General features: G+C 38.2%; 1 protein-coding gene across 14 annotated transcripts in view; it reads right to left on the minus strand.

The window, feature by feature from the left end:
- The window catches only part of CTNND2 (catenin delta 2), a 644,208-nt gene that overhangs the window by 234,848 nt on the left and 381,764 nt on the right, over positions 1-27,596 (minus strand). For all 14 annotated transcript variants that reach the window (XR_003571787.1, XM_027889023.1, XM_027889022.1 and 11 more), the window contains 2 exons: positions 20,438-20,632; positions 2,264-2,516 (listed from right to left, as the gene is read on the minus strand). Coding sequence is in view for 13 of the 14 variants with exons in the window: in XM_027889023.1 (XP_027744824.1) it covers positions 2,264-2,516; positions 20,438-20,632 (448 nt within the window). In the remaining variant the exon portion in view is untranslated. The remainder of the gene's footprint in view (positions 1-2,263; positions 2,517-20,437; positions 20,633-27,596) is intronic.

A 27,596-nucleotide genomic window follows, 5' to 3' on the forward strand; every position in this document is an offset into this window, starting at 1 on the left:
TAATTTCTATCCTTCCACATTATTTTTTCAAGCATCTTATCATTTCCACACCTGTAATTTATCCATATTTTTGTAAACTATTCATAGAAATCAACACATTAAAAGCATCCTGATTGCTTTTGTTGCTTTTATCAAAACTCCTTTAAAATTTTCAATGTCTTTCCAATACTGAATGATCAGCAATTGCTTGTAGGCCACAGACAGTTTCACAAGTCAGTCTGCCTAGGTGGACTACGGCTTCTGTGGACTAAGGCACAACATAATCAGGTGTTTCTGACATTTCTTTATCAAAATTATTGAAATCAACAAGCAAGGGCAGAAATACTAAGTGAGAGACACCACACAGAGTTCACAGATCTAGTGAAGGAGATCAAGAGTAATGCAAACCTATTTTACAAAACTTATTTTGTGCAATTTCCCAGTCCATCTAATAGTAATCAGGAACAATATATAACAATCCTCTCTAAACAGTTTATGAAGTTCTGTTTATACCTTGATGCCTGCTCGCCCCTACTTTACCTACAGTAAATGCACAAATGGTACCAGAAGACAAGAAAGAACCAAAAAAAAGCAAAAGAAAAATTTGTAAGAAGAAATCTTCTTTTACAAGCAAGTATCCTGTACACTAACTGGCTAACACTTGCAAAGTGACAGCAGAGCAACTAAACAAAGATAACCTTTTCTTAGAAAGACATTATGTCTAGGACCTGAAGATATACTGTAAATATATCTTCCCTGTCTACAGGGAATAGCGCCCTCAGCATCACCATGCTTCTCCAAAGAACATTTCATATAGATTTCTCCTCTGGTTTAGAGCACTCCTAATGTAATTTTCTTTAAGTCTGTACATGAGAGAAATTACAAAGCAAAGCTCCTTTTCCTCCACGGACTTTTATATTCTAGAATACAAATATATCAAAATACCACAGTTATAGAAAAAGACTGTTTCCTTTTGTTACCAATGTTTGCTCTGGGGCAGGAGGAAGAAGGGGAGGAATTCAATTTACTTTTTTTTTTTCAAATTTCTGGAGGAAAAGCTAAAGGGGAAAAAAAAGGTTGAAGACACAAGTTTCCTCAACAAGTAAAACTGCAATGGTGGAAGTATCTGCAAATAGTAATATTTCTGACGTGCCATAAACTGTTATCTGCTGTTGTGTTCCTGGGTGAAGAGACAGAAAGAACTGCTATGATGCTAAACGAGTAGAGAATCAGTTTATTAATTTTTTTCTTTTTTTAATTCAGGGAAAGAAGTATTTTCAAATTGTTGCTTAAACACCGCCAGCATTTTTGTTGATGGCAAATTTTTGGGCTCTCCTACCGCTAAACTATACATAGCAATAAATAACTAAATAGATCAGTTGACCTGCCACAGAAAAACCTTAGGATACATTATCACTTTCAACAAGTTTAAACTCAGAAAGAGACTTGCTTTCTTTTCCATCAGAAAACTGAATAAAATCACAAGGTGCATTGAGGATTCCAGCTAGCATTTCCACTGCTATTACCACAGAAGTTAAATAGTTTGCCAGAAAACTCTCTCTAATCCATCTGCACCCCTGGGCTATAAAGTTTCCTCCCTGCACTTTCTGTAGGTAGATGAGGATGATCATTAACAACGTTAAAATTTGTCTATACTTTTGAAAAGCATGCACAGTAACAACCATTTCTGCAAAACTGTAATCATGCATTCTGTTATCACATACTGGCATTGGAAGCCTGTACAACACAAAAGGTGAAACATAAGCCTGGTTAAGTGTTGCTTTCACATTGCTAAGTCTCATTTCACAATACTAAAATACCATTTTCTGCAGCATTTATGAACATTAACTACAGACAAACCAAGAACTGCAACAACTTCAGCTGAAGCAGCAGCTTGAAAATTCAATCCACAGTGGCTACAGAGTCAAAACAGTCACACCACTCCTCCCATTTTTGGAGAAAATTACTTTTCTTAAGCTTTTGAGGGGTGGCGCTACTGAAAGCAGGTTAAACACACACATTCAAGACCACACCTATCACCTCATTGCACAGAGGAGCTGACAAGAGCTTTCCAAAGTAAAGCGTTAGGACAATGCTGTTAGGCAAACAAAGCCTTTCATGTACCATCATAGGTGTTGTTTGTGGGGTTTTTTGGTGGGTTTTTTTTGGTTGGTTTTTTGTTAGTTTGTTTTTATATTCAACAGCAGAAACATACAAAGCAAACTGCAATTACAAAGCTTACTGCGAGCAAGAAATAGAAGACAATGAAGAAGGTTTCACCCACCTGGGATCTTTCTGAATGCTATCAATGGAAGGTGACCTAGCCAAGGTCCCTTCGGGTGGGATGGCTGGCCCAGATTTGCTGTATGGTGATTCAACAGAAGGACAATACTGCAGCTGTCGGTAGGGGTCTGCGTAATTGGAGGCTGGGCCGGCCGCATAGCTGGCCCTCTGGAAGGTCGCTGTTGCGTTCTGTGTGCCGTGTTGACTGCCTGTGCGCTGTAAGGGTACGGAGTCGACACCAGGGGAAGATGGGGCTACGACAGGAAAGTAGGGACAAAGTAAAAAATTGAGGACCTGTTCACAGAAATGGTTAACCAGGTCTAGGTAGAGGAAAAAAAAACAAAAAACACACACATATAAAACAGGGGTTCAAAAAGAATGAGAAAAAAAAACAAACAAAAGAAACAAGCAACATTGTCATTTTCAAAACCATAGAAGGAAATAACCATCAAACAAATTTCTAAATGACATACCAGTTCTGGACTAGAAGACCTTAAAAACAGTTAAACAGATTGTACCAGTGTTTTCACCTGGGGTTTTAACTGCACTCGGATGAAATGAGAGAAGTGCAGAAGCAGCATGGGAATAATCAAGCTAAGACTGCCAACCACCACTGAGCTAGGCTTTTGCAGTCCTGACAGGTGAAAGTCACTCAGATTCCCCAGAAAAGGAGAGTCAAACCAGGCTCAAGATTCCACACTGAGACAGATGGCTCTATGGCAGAAAAAATACCCAGCCATCTCAGAATTATAGTCCGGGTATCCACGAAGCAGGTAAAAACAAATACCTGCTACTGAGAGTTGCTGCATATGCTTTGTCAACCCATCTTCTGCAAATTTCACTTTAAGACTTGCTACTGCTAACTCAATCTGAAAAAGAGCTAAACACAAGGTGACCACGTAGATGTCTTAATGCATGCCAGCAATGGCTGTGCTTCTACACCACAGCTCAAGATTAATGCATTACCAGTTTTGAGCGGCTTAACCAATAGCTTTAAACTGACTTAATGCTTTTGCAAATCAAAAATCTTATTAATCTCTCTTGTAGTCCATTATCTTTCTGTTACAGCACTGGGAAGTGGAGATACAGTCTGCTTTATGATTCTTATTAAACATGCAATATTTTTCAACCAAAGTTCAGTTAATGGCAAATGGATTAGCACTGTAAGGGCCAGAGGACCAATATTCACATGATCTTTGGCCTGGACAGAAATACAAATTAAATGCTGGCTCTGCTCAGAAGGAAACTGGGGCTGTTTGAAGTGGCACATGAACTCATGGTGGCTGCCATTCCCTCCTGTCCCAAGACAACAAGAATATTTTTGCTAAAAAGAGTGGCCCGGGTCCAGGGCTATTTCTAGCTTCAAATTAGTATGCTAAACTGCAAACAAAATCACATATCGCAGAGATAGATTTTTATAATAGATTTCCTAATCATTTCTCATTAACATGCACGTTTAAAAATAAATATTTAATATACTAGAGGTCCATGAAAGGGATTTTAAGCATTTTATCTCAATGTGTCAGCAAATGAAATACAGTGAGCTTTAAATACAATTATCCCAGTTTTATATGACCTAGTACTTGCCAAAGTTACAACACTTGGAAATTTTAAATTTATATTGAATTTTTGCCTTGTTTTCTTTTTTTTTTTTTTTTTACAGCTCTGAAGTATTTAATTTTAAAATAACATGTATCATAACTTTAGAACAAACACAGATAAGTGAGATCACTCACTTATTGATTACCCCATCCCTGGAAGTCCTCAAGGTGAAGCTGGAGGGGGCTTCGAGCAACCTGATCTAGTTGAAGGGATCTCTGCTCACTGCAGGGAGTTGAAACTAGATGGCCTTTAAAGGTCCCTTCAAACCCAAACCACTCTATGATTATGTTTACTTACACATACAGCAAAATTTTTCACTTTTTTTTGGTTTAATTGTTAGTACATATATACACTTCCTTAAGAAATGAGTAATAAGACACATAGACCCTTTCATAAAACTACATCAGTTCAAATGCAATAACATTATTAGCATATTTAAACATCCCATGCACAAATCATGCTAAATTGAGTGTTAAAAAGAAACAAGGCAAACATCACATTTTAAAAGAAAATACAAAATTCAAAACCAAAATTGGGTGCCTTATGAGAAGAGTAATGAAACAAGTTAGAGAAAATACCAGAAATATTTTCAAGTGAAAAAGCAAAAATGTAATTGTATACTGACATAGCATACCCTTAAGCACTGTCATTCCAAAGAATATGCTCTTACCTTTTGACAAATTATATGGAGAATTGCAAAAAACCCTACAACATCAATATTGCTGAAAACAAAAGTTTCATTGTAATGTTGATTGCTTTGCAAAATATTCCACAGTTTTTCCTTCATCTCCTATGCAAGACAGTTCAATGGAAATCATGTTTGCTTTTAAAATATTTGAAAAGTTTTCTTTCTGTTTTCTCCTTTGTCTCGTTTTCAAAATAGGTATTTATATGAACTGAAACTAGCTGTCATTCTAACACCTACAAGCTTCTTGAGTCACTCTGATTCATTTCTCAAATTATCTTCCTAGCAGACAGTTGCTTCCTTTTGAATTTTATCACAATGAACACAGAAGTGCCATATTCAGAATACAAGAATGAGACAAATCTATGACTTAAACATTCACAATTAAGCTTGTTTGGACAGTGCTACCCAGATCAATTAAAAGAAAACTAAAAATCCTCAAACAACTAAGACTTTAGAATAACTTCTACATCTAATTTGACTAGAGCCACTTACCTTTAACTATAGTAAAAGAGTTATGCTTTAGCAGACATTTTTACACAAGTAAAACTGAAGCAAAGTCATCTCTTACCAATACGATTTCCTTGCTTTAACAAATCCCTTTGACAGACAAACCTACTGACTGAAGTGTGGCTTTTTAGGCTATGGCAAACTGTCTCTTCTATTTAGCTATTAAAACAGCAAAGCCATATTGATTGTGTCTAACGAGATAAATTCAGAAGACCATTTGCCTCACCCAGCATAGTAAATCTTCACTGAGCACAGAGGCATACAAAAGGCACACACTTGGAGTGTATGAGAAAGCATTCACATACCAGGTACATTTGCAGATGGTCATGTAACCTTTTTACTTGTTTTTAAATTGAAGACACCTACTCCTTCCTCTAATTTTCTCTAACTTTCACATTTGACTCTCAAATACAAGTCAGCTATACCTTGACCAGAATCAGTTCAGCATAGGTAAGACACAACACTACTTCAACAAGGATCTGACTTTGCCCAGCAACACAACAGAGGGACAGGAAGGAATTGCAACAGAAGTACAAGTTTCTGGAGAAATGGGCTGCTTTTCCATCTCCCATCAGCCTGGGATCTGGCCTGGCTGAAGCAGAATCACTGTCAAGTCACATTACTGTCCTTGGTCTATGGCTGACCATATTCTGCCTCTGCATAAAGGTAAAACCAGAAGTCATACACTGTGAAGCAGCAGGTCTAGTTTTGTGAACTCCTTGACACCTTATTGATTTAACAAGAAGCTTGAAGATAAAGATGTCCACAAAACTATACCTGTTTCAGGTCTTCCAAAGTCCCCAAACTGACAAGGAAATCAAAATTAAAATCAAAGAAGCAAAAGGCCTGAAATACTTATTTATCCTAAACTGTGTCTTGAAGTGACCACACATGAAAACATTGTTTTTAATAGTGACTGCTCCCCTCACTTTTTAAGGACCTACATGGAAATTCAGTGGTGGATGTCAGGTAAGTTTCTCAAGCTCTGCTCTGCTCCTTTTGCACTGCTCAGCCTCCCTGAGGCTCCTTCCTAGGACCATTCAGCACAGCAGCCTTGCAGAGGCACAAGGAGAGGGTGACTGGTACTTGGCTGACCCTTCCAAGAACACTCCAGGTACACAAGAAGGGCTTGCATCAGTCCACAACCTGTAGGCTGAGGCCAGCTCTCACTGGCAGGAGGGCCATAGCACTCCTCTGTGCTGCAGCTAGCAGAGACTGAGTACAAAAAATAACATGCTCAGTTGTAGGCCAATAAATCTCTAAATATTAACAATATTTTAAACTTCAATGTAAGAACATTGTAAAACCTTTCCTTGAAGAGGAAAATTTTAATTGAGGGTTGAGAGAAGGGTTTCACTGAGAATTTCCAAAGTGACAGTTTTCCAAGTGGGCATTTCACACTGTGCAAATCAAGAACTACTGTCTCAGTGATCTCAGTTTGGTACCTAAAGATATAAGATCTTGTTTTAATTTGGCATGTCATTAATACTTTAAAGATATTGTATCCTCTCTGCCCCTCACTCCTCAGACTTCAAAATCACATCCCCAGCAAAAGGAGCATCTAGTGAACTACACAGACATTTAGTATGTTCTTACAAATCTTTGCCAAAGAGAAAAAAAAGACCCTGTTAACTATAATGAAAATCCTCCAAAGACCTGATATATGCCCTCCTCATGGTTCTCTTGAACTCATATAAGAACTGCTAAAAAGTCCAGACTTTCTAGAAGTCAGAGGACATTTTGTCCAATTAAGAACGATCAGATCTTCAGAAAGGATAAAGTCATTTATGAGAATTATCTTGCTACATCAGCTTGCTGAAAATTACTTAGCTGATGCCTCTGTTTGATCTGTGGATATTACCTTGTAATTTTTTCCTCTTATTATTTGATATTAGACATTCAGTTCCTGTACTAACCTTCTCCTAGTGTCCTTCATACAGATTTAAAAATTATTTTTTCCCTTTCTTTTTTTTCTTCACTGATTTGCACCTGCAAAAGTTGACTTATACTCTCACGTGAAAGTTGAAAACTGGATCCCAGTAAGATGTTTTTTCAGTGCAAGCTATGTCCATCATCCCTCCATGAGTTCATAAATGATATAAACTCTGTTGGTAGCAAAACTATAGGAAGATTTATAAAACAGATACTTTTCCCATCTAATACACTATCAAAATAAGACAGTGAATTCTGTATCAATTAGGAAAAAACTCATCAAGTTTGTGGGATACAAACACTTTACCTCAAAATGTTGAAGTGAGGGTTTTAAAGCATGCACCATCTGTCTTGCAATAGAAGTTTCACAAAATAGATTAGAATCAAGCTACTAGAGAAATGGTAATCCAAAGTTACAAGAACAAACAGTCAAATTTAACACTGTTAAAGACGTATAGTATTACATGTAATAATAACATTATTACATTACATGCAATAATAACAATATTATATGTAATATTATTATTATTATTATTATTATTATTATTAATGATAATAAATTTGCTTAGCAGTTACTTTTAGAAGTACTTTTCCACAAGTGCTTTCCCCACAGGAGAATAAAATTTTGGAGAAATATATGGTTGAGGGAAACAGAAAATATTTACTGAAAGAGGGAAAAACCGTAACTGATCTTAGCAACTAACTTTAAGGCTGTTAAGGTTTTATGAAGGCGCTATCATATCCTCTGATCAAAGTACACACACACAAGGAATTCTGTACTTCAGACATGCAAAACAAAAACAAGTCAACACTACAGGATTTCAAGATACAAGGCTCCAATTTAGATTTAAAATACTCAAGACTTTATGTAAATACCAGCACCACAGAAATTGTGTGTAGGCTGACAACTTTACTACATGATTTCTTGTATTTGAAACAGGAAAAAAACACGGTCAAAACTACCATAACTTTCTGTTTCTCATTTTCCATTTGCTCCTCCCTCACTTCTCTTCACTTTTATTTTATCCTATTTAGTCCATCTTGCAATCAAACCTCCAGACTCACAATTCTTAGCCAGAGACAAATAAAAAGAACCTGCTAGCAAATCTTGCATCTTCATGAGATGAGCTCTTCCCCATTCAGCCAGCCTTTGCTTTCAACAGATCAATAGATTTAGGGCTTCCAGGACTGTTCTGCCTAATTCTTTTCACTGGCTCCAGATTTCTCCACATGCTCATATTTTGTGTAAATCAGAGGAAATACATGCTCCTTCCCTCCATTCAGATCCACCATGCTCAGCTCAGTGCCTTCAACAGCTAGCCATGACAATCACAGGTCTCCCTGCTGTACCAGGCATGTATTTTTAAGGGAACGTAACATGCTGAACAGGGGAAATGCAGGCAGACTAAATAAATTGATACTGAACAGCATGGTATACAGCCAAAAAGGTCTCTTTTCCACTCAGGAACATGTTAGTTACAATTTCCTCAAGTACTGGTTATACCTGACTGTTACACCCACTTGTAATTAGTTTGTCTATAAGCTGTTTTAAGGTGTTCAGTAATAATTTTATCATCAGATGTTTTCATGACATGGTGAAGATACAGCTTTTTTAATCAAGGCAACATCCCTGTGCCTACCAGACGCCATCAGAGGCAATTTTTTTTTTTTACACTTTCCCATCCCATCTCCAAAACCAGAGGTAGCTGTTTAGCTGCTACACTATTCCTTCTATGGGAAATACTCAGCGAGCATCTCCAAATTAGTTAATAGGTTCACTGCCACTGCAGCAGCTGAAAAGTATGAAACCTAATGAAGGCCATAAATATATTCAAAGTACGAGTACATCCCAATAATGAATTTTGAACCATTTGCTATTTGATTCTTTCAAAAATCTTAAAGTCACCTCCTGACCATGCAATATCTACACACCACTGTTTTGTGGGAGGAAAACTCCTTGCTTCAGAGAATGCAAGGAAACATCACCTGTGCTCTTCATACTGTCATGTTCAATAAGCCCTCTTACAATGCAAAAACTGACAATCTTTGAAAACTGAAAAACTGAAGTTGCTACTGCACTGATGCATCCTTTCATTTCCATTTTCTAAGAGCATTCTTTAGATCTAACACTAATTGTAACAATAAGGCTGAACTTCCTTTGCTTCCTTTTGCAGCAGTACCTAATGTGACTTCTGCGAAACTAAAGTCAAAATTTGAATGCAGCCTCTTCTATAGCCAGGTTTGTCACAAGGCTTCATTGCTGTGCCCAGTCTCACATCCCCACACCCATAACTTCCAGTTCTACATCCTTCCCTCCAGTCATCCTGCACCATCAGGTTCTACAGTTTACAGAGTGTCCATCATGGTACACAGCCTGTATCTCAAAAGCTGTATCTCAAAAACATATATAGCTACAGCATCATTTTAAAGTCCACATAGTCCAAGGGGACATTGTGGGTTTTATGCAGATATTAGAATTGCTGAAGAAACTATATATTATTTCAGATTTCAAACTCCAGGCTGGAGTGACTTCCTTGTTTACAACCAAACAGGAGAGTAGACTCATTTTTTTAATTACCAGTATTAAAAAATATAATACTCCTTTTCTACCTCCAGGAACTGACTGCGTTTTAAATCTGCCAGATTTTAATTTCACTATGATGTGCAACTTTCATTCTGAGGCTCAGCTTCTAGCATGTTTCAGTGATGCTGCCTCTGCACAAAAAAAAATGGTGCATACACATAACATGATAATCGGATGTCAACTTCAGCTGCTAAAGGTGTTACTGCCAAGATCTTTTCTCAGATTGCTGAGTTGCACCTCTCAGTTTGGGGAGAACATGCAGTTTAATTCATTTGTTACATGAGCATTTAAACAAAGAAATCAGTAATTGCCACCACCCTTAAAAGCAATAGCCCTTTCAGGATTTGAGATACTAAAATCCATCGTGTGAATTTCCTCACTTGGGATAAAATTCAGTCCTGAGCAACGGTACTATACAAGACATATATACCTTAAACATTAACCTAACTTTTGCAAATGACAGTTTAAAAGTTGTTGGACCCATTTAAGTACAAACTACTATCACTGAATATATGTACTCACAAAAACTACATACACACTGCTGAAATTACAATAAACGAAGAGACTGGCTCTAAAAGTAGACAGTCTTAAATATAAAAAAAAAAAAGATTACAGCTTGATTAAAAAAAAAACGGGCTGGTTATTTTTAAGAGTGCCTTTAAAGATAATAGTGCAGAAGGAATGATCCTCTATCAAAAGCTTTAGTCATCTTAAAGACATTACTGAGTAGTTACCTCAGATACAGCAATGGTTTTGTTTAGTAAAGATCTACAAGGAGATTTATGAAAGATGTTTGAATTGCTTTCTATTTTATGAATGACAACCTTGCATTTCTATGCAACACTGAAGTACATAAATGAGAATAGATGTCCTGTATCACTAAAATCTAATGTGATGAGGCTTTAAATGGAGACTACGCCTGTACAGTAAATAGATGATAAATATACTGACAGTTTCTGGCATGAACACTGTATTTTCTCAACAGTGGCAGATGAGATTTACAGGGTAAGTACTTCCCTGAGCAAGATTTTACACAGTTCTCCCTCAATAGTAGGTAAAAGTCAAGAGACACCTGGGAAATGCTGAGATGTGATCCGAAGTCATTCTTCTATTAAAAAAAGGAGAATTAGAAAATACAGAACAGAGAATAAGCCTCTAGAGGTATCCCAGTCATGAGATACAGGAAGGAGACTATGGATACTGACTATTTTAAAAAGTTTCTATTCGGAGTGGTGAAATCTCATCCGTCTTCAGATGGGTACATTACAGAATCCAATCATAGGCTCAGCACTTTGAAACTACAAATATCTCATTTGGAGAAATGCTTCTCTGCTGTACAGGGATATTGCTTACAGATTACAAAAGATGCTTTTGTTCAGTTTTGACCTTCTGCCACTTCCCTCCCTCTCCAATTCTTCTCCACTGGATACCATTGAAGTTGACAACAATGTATTTTGTTATACTCCTGACAAAATTTTAATAGAAAGGAAATAAATAAAAAAATTTCTTCTCAAGAAAGATGACACTGTACTTAGAAAAAAAAAATCACCTAAAACATATGCAAGAATATAACACAGGTAAGACACCCTGGATCTGTCAAATGAAATGGGATTATGTCTTTGTATTGCTTTGAGATGATTTGTTACTCTTTATGCAGATTACTAAGGTATTTTCTGCTCAATTTACTTGGTACTGAAGATTTGTTCCCTGCTTGCTTCCTATAATTCTTTCTCCCAAAGCAATGTTATCAAGTGGATGTCAGTTAGGAATACAGGTCTATTATCATAACATTACCAAACTGATAGAGATGCAGCGGTAGGAATAGTTTTTCTTTTTCATTTCTCTGAAAACATTATGTCCTATAGCCAGAACTCCATGCTGTGTGATTTATCAGCATGATCCTCAATTAATCTGCAGCTGTGCCATCACACTACATCCGTGCACAGCACAACAGCTTGTGACAAAACAAAACAAACCAAACAAGTAAACCTGTCCCCCAACCAGAAAAAAGCCACAACCTAAGCAGAAAGAAGCAATATTTGGTATTTATAACCTAACTCTTGCAGTTCCAGAATGAACAACAACTAAATACAGGTTTGAGAAGCAGTATAAAGGACAAAGGGTTTAATCCAAACCAGGCAAGTTAAAGCTGATTTTTCTGTTGCTCCTCCTATTGCCTGAAGTGACAATTTTAGAGACAAATAAAAATACATTTGAAACCAAGGTTCTCTTTTTATTTTTAAATGAATTATTTGTAATACAGGAACAGCATGTAACAGGTAACTTTTCATTAGTAGCTAGATGCCATTCTGAAATTGAACTAATACTATACCAACATACTCATTGATGTTCCCTGTAAGAACTTGACAACAACTGCTTGCATACAGGATTTTTTTTTTCCTCTAAACCCCTGAAGATTCCTTTTATGCAATAATCTGAAATCTATGGAATTGCATCTCATTAACTAAATTCCAGTTCTATGCTGAAAAGCAACACTTAACACAACCTGAGAAATGATGAGACAACTGGAGGGCAGCTGGGATACCCTGTGGAACCTGCCCTTAGTGATGTGTGAGAATCAAACTCAGGAGTCTGATTCCCAAAACTGAAGTTATGTTTGCACACCTTTCAGGTGCAGAAAGCCGTGAACTAAGATTCTGTACCTGATTCGCCATGACATTAAAATTGCAGACCCACAGTGTCATTTTACATAATCTCATTTCATTTCATGCTGTGGTAATTTTCTAAATTTTTTTCAGCATGTTTAGATCACAGACAACTTCAGTGATTTGAAATAGCTAAAAGCAAACAACTTACCAAGGGACTGCTTGCTAAAAGGTATTGTAATTGACTGTCAGAAAGATATGTCTCCAAGTAATGTTTAAAAAAATCCCCACTCATATTTGCTTAAGATATCAGCTGAATACTGACTACCAAGTAAAAGAAACCCCTGGTATCAGTATAAGTTGGAGGATGAGGGAATTGAGAGCAGACTCGCCAGGAAGGACTTGGGGGTGCTGGTGGATGAGAGGCTGGACTTGAGGCAGTAATGCACACTCACAGCACAGAAAGCCAATTGTATCCTGGGATGCATCAAAACCAGCATGGCCAGTAGGTCAATCAAGGGTGATTCTGCCCTTCTACTCCGCTCCGGTGAGACCCCACCTGGAGTGCTGCATTCAGCTCATCACAAGAAAGATGTAGATCAGTTAGAGGTGGTCCAGAGGAGGGCCACAAAGATGGTGAGAAGGTTGGAGCACCTCTTCTACAAGAAAAGGCTGAGACAGTGAGGTTGCTCAGCCTGGTGAAGAGAAGGCTTGACAGAGTATCTGAAGGGGGCCTGCAAGAAAGCTGCTGAGGGACTTATTAGCAGGGTCTGTTGTGACAGGACAAGGGGTAATGGTTTTAAACTGAAAGAGGCTAGATATAAGGAAGCTGTTTTTTACAGTAAAGGTGGTAAGGCACTGGAACAGGTTGCCCAGAGAGGTGGTAGATGCCCCATTCCTGAAAACATTCAGGGTCAAGTTGGGGCTCTGAGCAACTTGGTTTGGTTCAAGATGTCCGTATCTATTGCAGAGGGGTTGGATTACATGCTCTTTGGAGGTCCCTTCCAACCCAAACTATTCTGTGATTCTATCGTGTTGTTTTAAACAACTTCATAACATTAAAAAAAACTCAACAGACTTAAAAGGTTAAAAGGTAACAGTTTAAAGCTTTAAAAATTGTAAAAGAACAGTTTATCTGTAAAAAACAGACAAAGAAAATCACTATCAGTTTTGTGATACCACACAACTGCAATAAACTACATTTAATTACCCTTGAAAGAAGAGTAAATAACTCTACAGGATTGAGACATCTTTTTTCATATGGTAAATTTTCAAATATTGGAAAATTGCCTCACAATATGAAAAAAATCTTCACATTGAAATAATGACTTCTAAAAATATCAAATATGTCCACTACTTTATTACATATCAATATTTACAGTCTTTGAAGATTATGTACTTTGGCTCAATTCATGCACCCTTTGCAGCCCCATGCTTCTTTTGTACAGGACAACAAAGGAGCTGAGAGACATGACAAAATGTTGAGAATCAAAGAAAGGCTAAGCTGGACCAGCACAAAAAACAGGCAGTAAATCAAGTTCTTTAGTATTAGAAAGCAGCATTAAGCAGCCCGTGCAATACCCTTCTCCATCTTTGCTGTAAAATCTGTTCTAAAAAAATTACTTTGGCCTACTCAGCAGTTACTGTTCCCATACACCACCAGCAAGGCAGGGCTGGTGGGCAGCTGAGCAGCACTCCCTCCCGGAGCAAGGCCAGGTCTCTGCCCTACCATGCCAGCTGCAGAAGAAAGGCAAGGCAGAGGCAAGGAGATGGTGACCAGTGCAGCTTTCCAGAAGCAACTCCACAATGCCAGACTTCTGACTACCAGGTCAATGCAATGCAAGTTTGAACAGGTCCAGCCTTTCCCACAAGGAAGAAGCCCACAGGCAGTGGGCACAAATGGAATCTGGCTCTGAGAACCTTGCACTGGCACCAAAGAGGTGGGACTAACCTGCTTCACTTATGCAATGCAAACGAGGAGAGGAGGTCAAAGCCATTTGAGCAGCCGCAAGAAACAAACTAGTAACCTCCCCTTCCTGCAAAAAATCAAGACCAAACAAACCAAGAATGCAGTCAGTTTTGCATGGGCTGTTCCTGCCTGAGGTGTCAGAAAAATGGGGGGTTGGCTTCTCCCTCTCTACTTCTCCTTTAGGTCATGAGTAGAGACCTGATCCTTACCACAGTCACCTCATCAGATGGAACAAGGTGGCTCAGTCATGTTACAAGAAAGACATCAGCTCTGTGACAAAAGAAGGCACGTCATGTTTCATCCTGTACCTTCTCCTTAAACACTGTTTAACTTCAAGGGCAGCAAAAGCCCAGGCCAAGTGCAGCAGGGATGAAGCAGCAAACGCTGCCATGGTCACCTGGGTCCTCTTCCCATCCCTCCAGCAGCATCTAATCCATTGCAAAAGACTGGACTCCAGAAGCAAACACTGCTTCCATCCTACTAAAGCAAGATACACTTTTACAGGAGAAAGACATTGCTAGGAGCAGTGCTTGACATAAGGCATCCTTCCGTGCAGACTCTTTTCCTACAGCAAATGAAGTACGAGGCAGGAGTGGAAAGGAAGGAGGAAAAGGGGAGAACAGCATCTCTCCAGAAACACAATGGTAATTCTCACCCTCCATAGTTTTTCCTGAGCTGCATCACAGGACAATGACATACTGAGTTTTTCCCTGCCACAGCCTAGTGGTTGAACAGAAACCACAGCTAGGTGCAATAGATAACTCTTTCCTTTAAAATGGAGACAACTTGGCTGTTCACTGCTATCCTGTCAGAATTCTCACTCTGCACAGAAACCCAGCTCACAAAGAGACATGTTTCTGGTTTGCACCTGCCATTCCAAATTTCACAGGCCTCTTCTCCTGGATCAGCACTCTCCGCCCTGGTGCACAGAAGGTGGTACAGCCTACGGTAGCACAGCTTTTGGTACCGGTCAGCTTCAGAGGTGGTGGTGCACTGATGGAACCACTCAAGCATCAGTGGGAGGAATCCTAGGGGGGAGACCTGGCCTGAAGGAGCAGAGAGAAGATAAGGGTGGGCCTGGCAACCGCCTGTGCACACAAAGACATTGGGCAGTTTTGGAGGTAGCGTAAGAAGTGGTGCAGAAGTGCCCCTGCCACAAACGTGGTCCCTGAGGGGTAATCCTTTTCAAGAGCATGCCTGATAAACCCTTCAAGTCACACTGAGACACTCTTCAGAGTCTTGAACTGCATCATGCCTTCCCCCGGTGACCTTCAGGGGACGGAGACAGAGACCTTTCTCAGGCTGTGCATCCCAAGGCTATCCCTAAGCTTTAGTCAAAGATGCCAAGGCTCCCCTCGCACCAGTGAGATGCACATATCCTTCACAGAGCTAAGGTGGACAGGTTCACTCCTCTGGTGCTGTTGATGTTCACCCTTGTCACCTCTGTGAGGTTGGGGATAAAATCTTCTGCTGCAGCCCCCAAAGCCACTCTTAAAGCACAAGCACTCTCCAGGTTTTGAAGTCTGAATGTCCACAGTTAACCAGCATCACCACTGCCTTTACACAGCAGCACTTACTTTATCTGATAAAGATCCTGTTTGTAAAGAGATCAGAATAAGCACAGCTCTCTCATTTCTCACCCCTGCCTCCCAGACCACCAGGGACAGCATTCTTTCAAGGTTTTTAATAACTTTATCTGGAACTTATATTCCTTTTACAGAAGAGGGCTCATCCAAGGGGACCCAATGAAAGCACGAGCTTCCAGACAGTGATGCCAGTCTCCAGAGGGTGATGCTAACCACTCACACAGACCCCACAGCTGCTGAAGACACGCTCCTCTGCTGCAGGTCGGCACTGATAGCCCAGAACCTGAGCAGTGAGGCTTCTTTCTCCTCAAGGCAGCTACAGAAATTCCAGCCTCGCAAAATAGTGTGATTTTGTCTGTTTTCACGTTTAATGTGAATTAAACATCAATAACTATGGACTGAACCCCTAGCCCAAACTTTTAATTCTGCAAATAAGCAAGCAATCATCGATTCTGTGTCCCACTCTGGTTGAAAGGCAACTCTTCCTCCCTCTTAATTAATAGTCTTCTTCAAATTCCAGCAGTCTTCATGTAAACATCCCATCATATAGGCTTATCTCTACCAAGATAATAATTCAAGGCCTTTAGGCTTATGAGGAAAATAAGTAATGAACCTGTGTGAATAAAAGTTATTAGTGTTATTTAGTTGGGTTACAAATACAAGTTATGAGTTGCTATTCACTAAGTAAATTAATTTGTTACTTTTATTGTGTTTGAGTACTCACTCCAAGCACATAATTTGAAAATTCCCATTTCAAAAGTAGAATTTCACATTTGTTGCTACTTTTAGTTCAGAAGTTTGGGTTGGTACTTCTTATAAGAGAGAAGACATTACCCTTTGAAGACCAAAAGGGACTGTTAAATAAAAGCTACCAAACAAAAAAGCCTTTGCAGCTACTGCTGTCAAATTTGAAAGATTATTTTTAGCTTAGACAGCCTGACAGTAACACACCTGATTATATTTTACACCACTAGTATAGACTGGGCAAAGAATGGATTGAGACTAGTCCTGGGGAGAAGGACTTGGTTGTGGACGAAAACCTCAACATGAAAGAGCAATGTGCACTCAACAGCCCAGAAGGACAACTGTGTCCTGCACTGCATCAAAAGCAGTGGGGCCAGTAGGGTGAGGGAGGCAGTTCTCACCCCTTACTCTGCTCTGCTGAGACCCCACATGGAGTACTGCATCCAGATCTGGGGTCCTCAGCACAGGAAGGACTTCGGTATGTTGGAGTAAGTACAAAGGAGGGCCCTAAAGAGATGATTAGAGAGGTGGAGAACCTTTATATGACAAAAGGCTGAGAGAGTTGGGGTTGTTTAGCCCAGAGAAGAGCAGGCTCCAGGGAGACCTTACAGCACACCCCCCATTACCCAAAGGCAGCCTACAAGAAAACTGAAAAGGGACTTTTCACAAGGGCCTGCAGTGACAGGACAAGGAGAAATGGCTTCAAATGGAAGGAAGGCAGGTTTAGATTAGATATTAGGAAGAAATTCTTTACTGTCAGGGTGGTGAGGCACTGGAAGAGGTCGCCCAGAGACCCCTGGAGGTATTAAAGACCAGGCTGGATGAGCCTCTGAGTAACCTCATCTAGTGGAAGATTCCCTGCCCACGGCAGGGGAGTTGGAACATGATGCATGTTAAGATCCCTTCCAACCCAAACCATTCGGTGACTCTAGATAGGGACAGAATGAATTCTTCATAAAGCTATACTAGTAATGGAGCTGTTCAGTAAGTCTCTACTGTTTTGTACCTTCTACTGTATGTAGCCCTTAGTGCAAAACTACCATCATCATTCACAAGTGAAATGCAAAGAAAATACAAAAGTTCAATCACCGAAAAAACAGCGAGTATATAGAACAAGCTTAATTTAGTTTACCCCATAGAGAAATTATAGCTTATTGAATTTTTTTGTACTGAATGTTGATTTACATAGAAGATGAAAAACTCTTGCGGGGCTTTATCCTTAGTTCTGTAAACATTCTTGAATGCAATAAGTACTTAAGGGCTCACAAAAGAGAAAGAGGTGATGTCTATACTAAGTGACCATTCTTGGTATCTTATTCTTCCAAATAAGTGAAATTTTCAAATTCAAGAAGAATGATCTTAAAAAAAAAAACAACAAAAAACACACACACACAAAAAAACACCAACAAAAAAACTAAAAACAAAACCCAAAAAGCAAACCAAACAACCAAAAAAACCCAAAAACCCAAACAAACAAAAAAACCCCACAGAAAATCAACAGAAGTAAATCAACAAAAGTAAATGATAGATATAACCAGCACAATTTTTATTTCTAATAGGCAGCCTTAGCTGCAGAGAAAAGAATCCAGACTTTGGACAAAATCTTTACGCTAGGGTTGCTTTCCCTTTTTTATTTCCATCAGATGTGAAAAAGCATGCATCATCTTCATGATTAAAGCAACTGTCCTGATAAACAAAGGATGTGAACTATGGTCTACAGAAGACCACAGTGAAGTCTGAAAGCTCCCCACCCGCCATGACTCGTGCACACAGAAGACACGGGCCATGAAGCTTTGGCACTTATCTTCATGGAGGCACAGCAATCTGCATCCCTCATATCTTGACCAAATGGGCAAGACAAATAGCTATTCAGTTTTATAATAAAAAAAAAAAAAAAATCAAAAAAACCCACTTAAGATAACACAATGAAGGGGAAAAAAAGTTTTATGTGCCAAACTTCAGTTGAACTCCTTCCTCTCCTTTCCGCTATTTCAAAAAACATTGTATAGTCTCCAGCAGAAGGGATATGTCCCTACTGGCACTTGTGGTAGACACAGGAGTCTGAGAGCTGATCCAATCCAGCTCAAAATTCCCTCTGAGCACAGTTCTTCAGCCTGGTTGTGTGAAAGGCTGACAGCATCTGCAGCTGACAGCTATTGACAGAGCAACAGAATGAGTGGCCTGACACAAATCCATCTTCTTTTATTTCCCCTGACCCTGTTGATAAGGGTGCAGAGGAGAAAGTGAGGCAGGATCAACCCAACATGAAGCTGGACTGATGGGGTCCTTCTTCAGAACGAGCCTGAAGCAATGTTCAAATCCATATCCCAAACAGCAAAACAAACTTCACCTTCACAGGGCATGTTTCTGCTACCCAAATCAGTGTATTTTTTTTCAGTTTTTCCTCTTCCTTCTGAAACCCCACCTTCAGGTATTACTAAGTAACATGCTGCATCCCAGTTTAATTCATATAATTGTTATCTATGTTGACAGGGTTTCCTTCCTTAAGGAGGTGTTGTGAAGATTACATTCACAAGACAGCCTGTGACTGCAGCACAGAGAACCAAGGGATATTTTGCCAGCAAAACAAGAAACCCTCTTCAGGGCATGTCTGGGAAAGAGACATATCTGCAATATGAGCTGCATGTGGAACACAAGGCTTAAAGTTCAATATAAACAGCAGCTTCAATCCCTACCTTTGCTTCCACTGCTCAGTGATTTAGGCAGGTCTTGTCCCCTTCATGCAAAGAATAGTAATCTTTTCTCATATAGGTATATGACTGTACATAAAACCTAGGCTATGGTAGTTTCTTTAACAGGAAGGAAATGTTGTAATGGTGTTCTTCAAAAAGTATAAAGCTCTACAGGTATTTAACTATAAAATTCTGTGAAAAAAAACTCCCTTTTAAGGATTTTCTCTTGTATTCTGAATACCTAAAACTTGCATAAAGCAATAAGAATTTTTGGACACACAAGAACTGCCAGTATTGACCTTGAAGAAATGGGTTAAAAAAAAAAAAAAAAAAAAAAAAAAAAAAAAAAAAAAAAAAAAAAAAAAAAAAAAAAAAAAAAAAAAAAAAAAAGCTTTAAAAGAAAGCAAAATATCTTGCTCCAAAAAGTGCACTTAACCTTTTCTTGATGAAAACAGGAGTGACTTGAAAATGGACATAATCTTCCCTCTTTAATCAACAAAACAAAGATAAAACACCAGAAATAATTACAATTCCTAAGGCAAATTCTTTCTACATCTGCTTTAGGCTATTTTGACTGTATCATTTATGTACTCTAATTATTTTGTGCATTAAATACCATAAATATCCCTGTTGATTTGTGATCTATTTATGGGTTCCAACATACAGCTGTATTTCATTTGGTTGAGAGGATATTCTGCAAGTAGGACTTGTGCATCAATGTACTTCAGAGACAATTATTATTTATGAATAACCAGTGATGCTAACAGCTTTTCCCTATATTATAGTTCAATTTTATGTCTGTGTACCTATACCTAACCATATCTCTGTAGGAGAAAGGAAAATATTTGCTAATGATTTATTTGGAAAGCAAGTGACCAAAGCTTCATGTGGAAAGAAACTTTGCCATCCTTTTGTAACAAACAAAATACTTTTCTAAGTAAAAAAACCTTGGCAATTTCTTCAGAGACAACAGATCCTTCTCAAAGACAATACTAGATTCATAACAATATTTTCTCTCTCCTTAGGAGTAAGCCCCCTCCTCAGATTAGGTTAACCTACTGCACATATAGCACATTCAGTATTTCTCTGTTTTGTGCGTGTATTTGGGGTTCTATTCATCGCTGCCATCTGCAAAAGTATTTTATTTGAGTGGCATGCACATAATACATTCGGCTTAGCACATCAGAAAAAGAAGAAGAGTTAGTACTGAAGAAAACCTTACATATTTCATAAAAGGACACTCATGCAAGATACATCCACTTACCTGTACTAGTGCGATATGTGCCGGCGTGTGCTGGTTGCAGAGGGTCCCCCTGACTCTGGCTGAGACTCCTCATAGGGGGTTTCTGATAAACTCTGTCTTCGTAAATAGGGTCTATATGGTGTTCCGGAGACTGCAGTGCCCTTAACTCGGAGCCAAGGTGGCTGTGCTGGCTGCTGTAAGATGCCCGAGACCCAGCTGCAAATAGATTTACAAAAGACATTTAAGAGAGAAAAAATAAGTGACAATATTAAAAGTTTACTTGAAAGTAGCACTTAAACACAAAAATAGCCCCAAGCAAGACTAAGTGTTTTCAACATTCAAATAGAAACAGCATGCAAGGGTAGCAACAGCTTCACTTAATCACTTTAGTTGCTTTATCCAGCTGCCTGCATCTATACCAAAACCTCATTTCTTCCAAGGTAACTAGATATTTTGGTGAGATAGATATCATGATACCATCTCTTCTTAAACAGAGACCAAAAAAACTACCATTGCCTCTCAAAAAAAGGGAACCCCTACCCCCAGACATAAAAACCCAAAAGTTATACAAACCCAGCTATGCCCTCAATTAAACGGGTCCACAGAAGAACCAGGATTGGGGGAGGTAAGAAGGTTGGGGTGAAAAAAAGGAGCAGTAGTCAGAACTAGTTTCATATATAATGCCCAGATCTGAATATCTACAAATGAAATTAGCTGAAGTTGATGAATGGATGTAGTTTTACACCAAGGCTGATTTTTTGGTTGCTTCACTAAAGTGCAATAGAATGGTTGTGCCTTATCAACATTTTGCCCTCAAAATTTAAAAAAAGGAAATTCCCAAGACTTTGTACAACTGAAATATCCTCTGAGGATGAATAAATTAAACATGCCTCCTGAAAAAATTTTAAGGATACAGATTTTTTTTCTTATTCTACTCTTAAATATTTTACATTATAATATTTAAGAAAGAGACTTGTATATTTCCAGCTATGATTAGTTTTGCCACTTCAATCCTTTTACCACTCAGGTACTTCAGCTCTGTGGTCTGTTACTGAGATTTCCAAGGAGAGTCATGGGGATGCCATAGAAACATTACACATTTTGAAGGTAAGTATCAAGCAAGTACACAAGGAACACCTCACAAACATTAGGTCTACACCACAAAGTGGTAGCATGCTACTTAAATGTTTAGAAAAGCAATCAAAGTTACACCTATTACACCCCTTGCTGATAGTCCTGTGAGGCTGAAATCCAGGATGTGGCTAATGTTCTACTGGTTTAGCTTGCACTGCTCAGACCATTGCTGTAGCCATGCCTGTTGAAAATCTCTGCCACAGTCATTGTGTTGGCAGTGATTTTGTTGCATAAACAGACACTGAATACTTTTAAAATGCAAAACATGGATATAACGTAAGGTGTGATAGCAACATAGGATAGAAAATGAGAAAAATATACAGACACAACATTACTAAAAGTTTAATACAAATAGTCTAGAGGAAAAGAATAATTTATTCCATTTCCTTCTTTCTAATCAGCTTGTGCCATATATGTGTATTCTTCTGTATTTTTCAATGTTTATGCATGTTTTCAGTGGAGTGCCCTATTTGCATATTTTTCCCTTCAAACATTTTTCAGACTGACTTGCCCTTAGCACACTGCTGAAAGTAATTCTGTTCTTCCCCTTACTAGAAAGTCTGCCAAAAATCCCTAAGACATATTTTATCTATAACTACAGCAATTATCCAGAAAGTTGATATTGCTATTACAGAATTAAATTCTTCATGGTCTACATTTTCAAAATGTTCTTTAACCCTGAACCCTTGAGACTGATTCTCAGAATACTTGAACAGCTCCCATCAAAGTCTAGTATCCTTCAGAGTGGCCTAAAAAACAGCCTGTTACGGTCATGTCCAAATTTCAGTGCATACTTGGCTCAATCTGTATCCAGAGGAAAAAATATAGAAAATTAAGGGCAGTATTTCAGACATTGAACAACATTGGGATCAACAAACCAGACTTCCTACAGAGCAAAGAATTACACACCCATCTAAGAGTTTTACAATTCTTCCGTCCACTTACAAATTAACAATGCTTTTTGGAACAATAGATTTTTTTTTTCTTAATCCTGTTTCTCGTGATCTGAGAGATTTTTCCCATTGAATTTAGTGTCAGTATAACCCAGATATTAACATGTTTTCAAACAGTGGTGGTAATCTTCTCGTGAGGTGGGCTTTATTCAACCTCCTTCATACTATACCAATAGTTCTAACACTAAATTGAAGCTTAGTTTATTATTTTATTATGCCAATATTAAAAAGACGTTTATTTGCAAACTGCAGGTGTGATTAAGACTGTAACACTACTGTAGTAAGCAGCAAACACATGTATAACCAGAGAAACTTCTTGATCAAAACACATTACAGTTCAAGCAAATAAGACAAGGAAGATGTGACAAACATTAAAGAAAACATCACTTGCCCAAAGTCAGTTAAGTGGCAACCTAAAAATAACTTGAAGTCATCTAAATAACAAGGCTATGGCTGAACATCCCCCCAAAATGTTTCAAGAGTTAAAACTGTCTCAGGGAATAACTGCCACTACTCCTCTAACATTTCAAGAAAACTAAGATTTCAACAGGTAACTAAAATATTTTCATTTTAAATACAAACCCACTTTTAAATTTCAGAAATTTAGGCCATCAGAATGTGAGTACGCTTTTTAAAGCCTGTCTCTTAAACATGTTCAGTTTCAAGCAAAACCGATATTTTCCTGTGAGCAATTTTAATACACTACTTCCAAATTATCAGGTATCAATACTAAAACACAAAATACTAACAGCCTTTGAAGTTCTTAAATCTAGTTTAAAAAAAAAAATCAGAAGACTTATAAAAAGGTGTATCACTATTATAATTTTTAACGTTTTTATTAAGTTGGTATTTAAAAAACTGGAATAGCAAGTTGGTTTTGGTTAAAATTTCTTTTTTACTGCTCTTAAAGTTTTTACATATATTAACTTATTCAAGTCTCAACTGAGAAGCAACAGGTTTTTACTGTGCATTTTCTTTAAACATTAAAATCAACTAACCAATAGCTGTTATACCACCAGTTGTCTTTTTTGCCGGTGCTATACTGTATCCAGGAAAGGTCACACAGATAACTTATGAATTTCAGACAACTGCATCATGCCTCAACCACACACACAGCCCTCCACCATATTCTGCTGCTTTGGAAGACACTGGAAAAACAGTTAAGACCATGAATTCAAAGAACTGATGTACTGAGAAGGAGAGAGGTATAACACGCCTCCTGCCTGTATCTTGTGTTAGCAGCAAACAGCTACATCCTTTCGTATTTGGAGCAGCAAGCTGATCTGTATCACTGGCTTCAAAAAAACTGTCATTGTTGCAGTCTAAAGATCACAGAGGTTGGAAAAGCAGCAAGGTCAGAATGGAAAAGCAGCAATCAATATATTACTAGGAAGCAATAAAACATCGATTTACAAGGCCCACAAGCCCTCTCATACTCAGGGAGGTCGAGAAGTGGTTTCCCTAAACCTAGAGGCACTACAAATGCATGGCTCACCCCAAACTGCACTCATCCCAACCCTGTTTTCAACCAGCTGCCATCTCATACACTGCACCTCTCTGGGTTGCTTGAAATCAAAACAGTGATGCCACACACATTTCTCCTGCATATTCTGAAAATGGATTCTTCCCCACTCATTGGCCAACCTGCCTTCACAGTAATGCTGTTTTTCCCTTGAAGAACTATAAGACGTCAAGCTCATTCACAGACCAGTCTACTTTCAAGTTCAAAGACAACTCATTAATAAATTTTCAGTCCTACAAGTTGTTAATTACAGATTATGTATCTAGCATCAGAGTAGACCCAGAACTTTTATGATCATGGTTGTGGAGAAGTGAGTTTTTTTTCTCCCTTCTAGATTAATGATAAAAACAAGTAAACAAATTCAAACCCATTGAGAAGATGTAAACTGTTACATAGGGGTTCAAGAAACCATCTGATTATTAATTCCTCCAGTAGTCCAATTGTGTTTGACAAAACACTGAGAAATTATTTAATTGTAGTGCTGGAGATGCATCACAGCAGAAGGTATAGAGAAGATTATAAGACTATAAAACAGCTGCCAGAGTCATCACAATTAAAAAAAAAAAATTTTTTTAGCAGAAGCTTACTAACTGTAAGAACAAAAGCATACAGAAGTCTTCTCTGTGTTCTGAAGTCTCCAAGACTGAAACCTGAAAGGTGAAATGCCCCTTCTGCATCTCTGTGGAGCTTGTAAAAGTAGTCTGTGGTCAGGTTTCAGCAGGGATATTATTTGAGCCCCTAGCCAGGTGAATTGGATTAGGGCAGCAATGATAACCTAGAACTGGCCAGACAAAAATACACTTTCCTACATGCAGTGGTATTTGCTCCCTTCTTACATTCAAGAGCCGCAACAGAAAGAACCCATGAAGAGTGCAGTCCTACCTAACTGGATCACTAAGTCACATCTCCACGTTTTACTCTTAAAACCCCCCAGCCTGCTAGCTAGAGGTTTCCACATTATTCAGATAAGTTCCTCAGCAGTATAGTGAAAGTTATTTCCTAGGAAAATATTCATTTTTGATGAAGTCTCACTTTCCAAATGAACATAAATACTGTAATCAGACAGGTGTAACATAAGAGAAATACATAAAATAATCCCTAATTACTCTTCAGAGCTTGTGCAGGCTGTCAAAGAAATAAATACAACAGACACATTTGAATGACACTGATAATCTGACAATTTAGATCAATGAAGTAGACCACTCTATTGGCAGTATTTGTCATTTCAAGGAACTAAAGACATTAAAACTACTCAAATGAATGGATTCACAGGCATTTACATATGCTTTAATAATGCCTGAATAACTTTTATTTTTGCTCTTTGTGAAAGCCTTTACAACAAGTCCACCTACCCTGTAGCAGCCCTAAGAAGAAGCCCTATACGACACTCTCTAAATATCTCCAATAGCAGGAGCATACGGTACTGCCCTTCTCTCCAGGATTAAAGAGCTCATTGGAAGCGTGAAATACGCAAGTGATCATCTCAACATTAAGAAAGATATTCAGATTTGACCAGATAAACCATTCAGCCCTAATTTAAAGATCCTCCATCGCTAAATACATTGATCAAGAGTCCTGTTAAACATTTCCTTTATGTAATACCATTAATGATACATGAGCTGAAGATGAAGCTCAACAACCATTCTATGACCACTTATCAGTAATGTGTTTACAAGATTTAACTTACCTTTGTTGCAACAAAGGACCTTTCAACACACAGTAGATTTCTGGCTATTTGAGGCTCTAAGTATCAAAATCAGACTCTGAACACACTATAACACTTTGCACTCAGAAGATACAACTTCCTAACAAAGAGGATTGATGATCCACAACTGGCTGCCTCACTTTTTAATTTTAAATATAATGACAACTATGCTTAGACCACAAGTTTAACAAACAACAAACCAAGCAACAAAACCAACTCTAGACCATGGTAAAATTGCAATAAGCCCAACATTGAGATAAGGTGCTGCAAGCACAGAAGCTAAAAGGGAATCACAGCAGTTTTGTGGCTTTGGTATATTGCATGGGTTTTGGAGGACTGAAAGAACTTTTTGATTTAAATAGTGCATCGAGGCTGAAAACCCTTTTTGATATAAGTTTTATCTTAGATACTTGTCCTGAAATGCTTGTCCTTAATAAATAAATAAATAAATACAGTAGATCAGGGCATAGCTTCACTGTAATTCTGAAAAAGCAACATGTGAGAAAGAGGATATGAATAGCAGGATTTTTACTCTGAACTCATATGTAGTGAAACCTGTTCTACAGACACTAACCTCTTTTAACTTACATAGTAAAGGTGTCAATGTGAACACAAGTGCAAAATTAGAAGTGAACAGGGGGAGAAGAAGAACCAAACATTCACAGCTCGACTTTTGATGCTTTTTTTAATGCCAGAAATTTATGCAGAAACATCTCCGAAATGCCTGTCTGAATACCTGAATCTTCTACTCACAGCATTGGAAAAAGAGATCTACAACAAATATTCCTATAAATAAATCTAATAAAACATAGGCAATGGGAATATAACAGCACTATGTGATGAAAATTACTGTACCAAAGAGAAGAAAACACTTCTAACCCAAGTACTGAAAGTGAATACAAATTGTTAAGACATGACAGATGGTTAAATTAACCAGTAAGACATGACAGGCCATATGGCAGTACCAGCTAATGCACACCTTGGGTACGTCAGCTTGTGCCCCTAGCATACCAAAGATCTGCATTCACTAGAACCAGAATACAGTCTGTAGTGAATTCTTTTCAAGTGGGTTTAGATTTTTCTTAAACACAGAATTCTCACCTGTGTAGATTTTTACATACACAGAAACACAAAATGTATCAATTTTTTCTTTCCCTAAGTATCGAAATTAAAGATTAACTAATGAAAGTTCAGAATTAAAATTGATTTCTCTCTTTACATTCTTTTTCCATTTTCACTACACCATCCTCTCTGTGACTTTGGATTATTTGTATGAATAAAGAAGGAAATAATGCCATCTCTGAATTGCCTAATTACACATGATGTCTTTCAACTTATGTTCAACTCTGGATGTCTGAAAAAAACCCATGGTTATGCTACTTTGGCATCCTTGGTCCACGCCATAGGAGATCACCACAAAATAAGTATGTGCTGCAACATTAAGGCCCCCAAAACTGAAGGAAAATACTTGTCACACCTGTCAGTATCTTAGACTGCTTTTTTCCTCAAGTTTTCTACTTAAAATATTAAAATGTAATATGATGCATGGTCTAGTATGTGACTTGCAAACTATCACTGCACTGTCAAACCTATTGTAAGTGTCACCGTCAGGATACTGCCACGTTCAGCTCACACTGCAGAATTTCCCAGACATAATTTGTCCATTAACCAGATTAAGTATCTTAGGAAAGTCTCCTCAAAACAGATTGGCTTTGGCTGCTTAAGGGACACCGCAAAACCAATGTCTGACCTAGGGCTAGCATTTTTCACATCAGTGCTAAAAATAAAGAAAGGAAGAATTGAAAAAAAAAAAGGATTATGCTTTAAGTGTAAAAAAAAGGTGCAAAATAAACTTTAAAAGTCATT

This window comes from Empidonax traillii, unplaced genomic scaffold, assembly GCF_003031625.1.
Source record: "Empidonax traillii isolate 1590-97213 ecotype Southwest subspecies unplaced genomic scaffold, ASM303162v1 scaffold249:size1902748, whole genome shotgun sequence".
NCBI classification, from domain to species: Eukaryota; Metazoa; Chordata; class Aves; order Passeriformes; family Tyrannidae; genus Empidonax; species Empidonax traillii.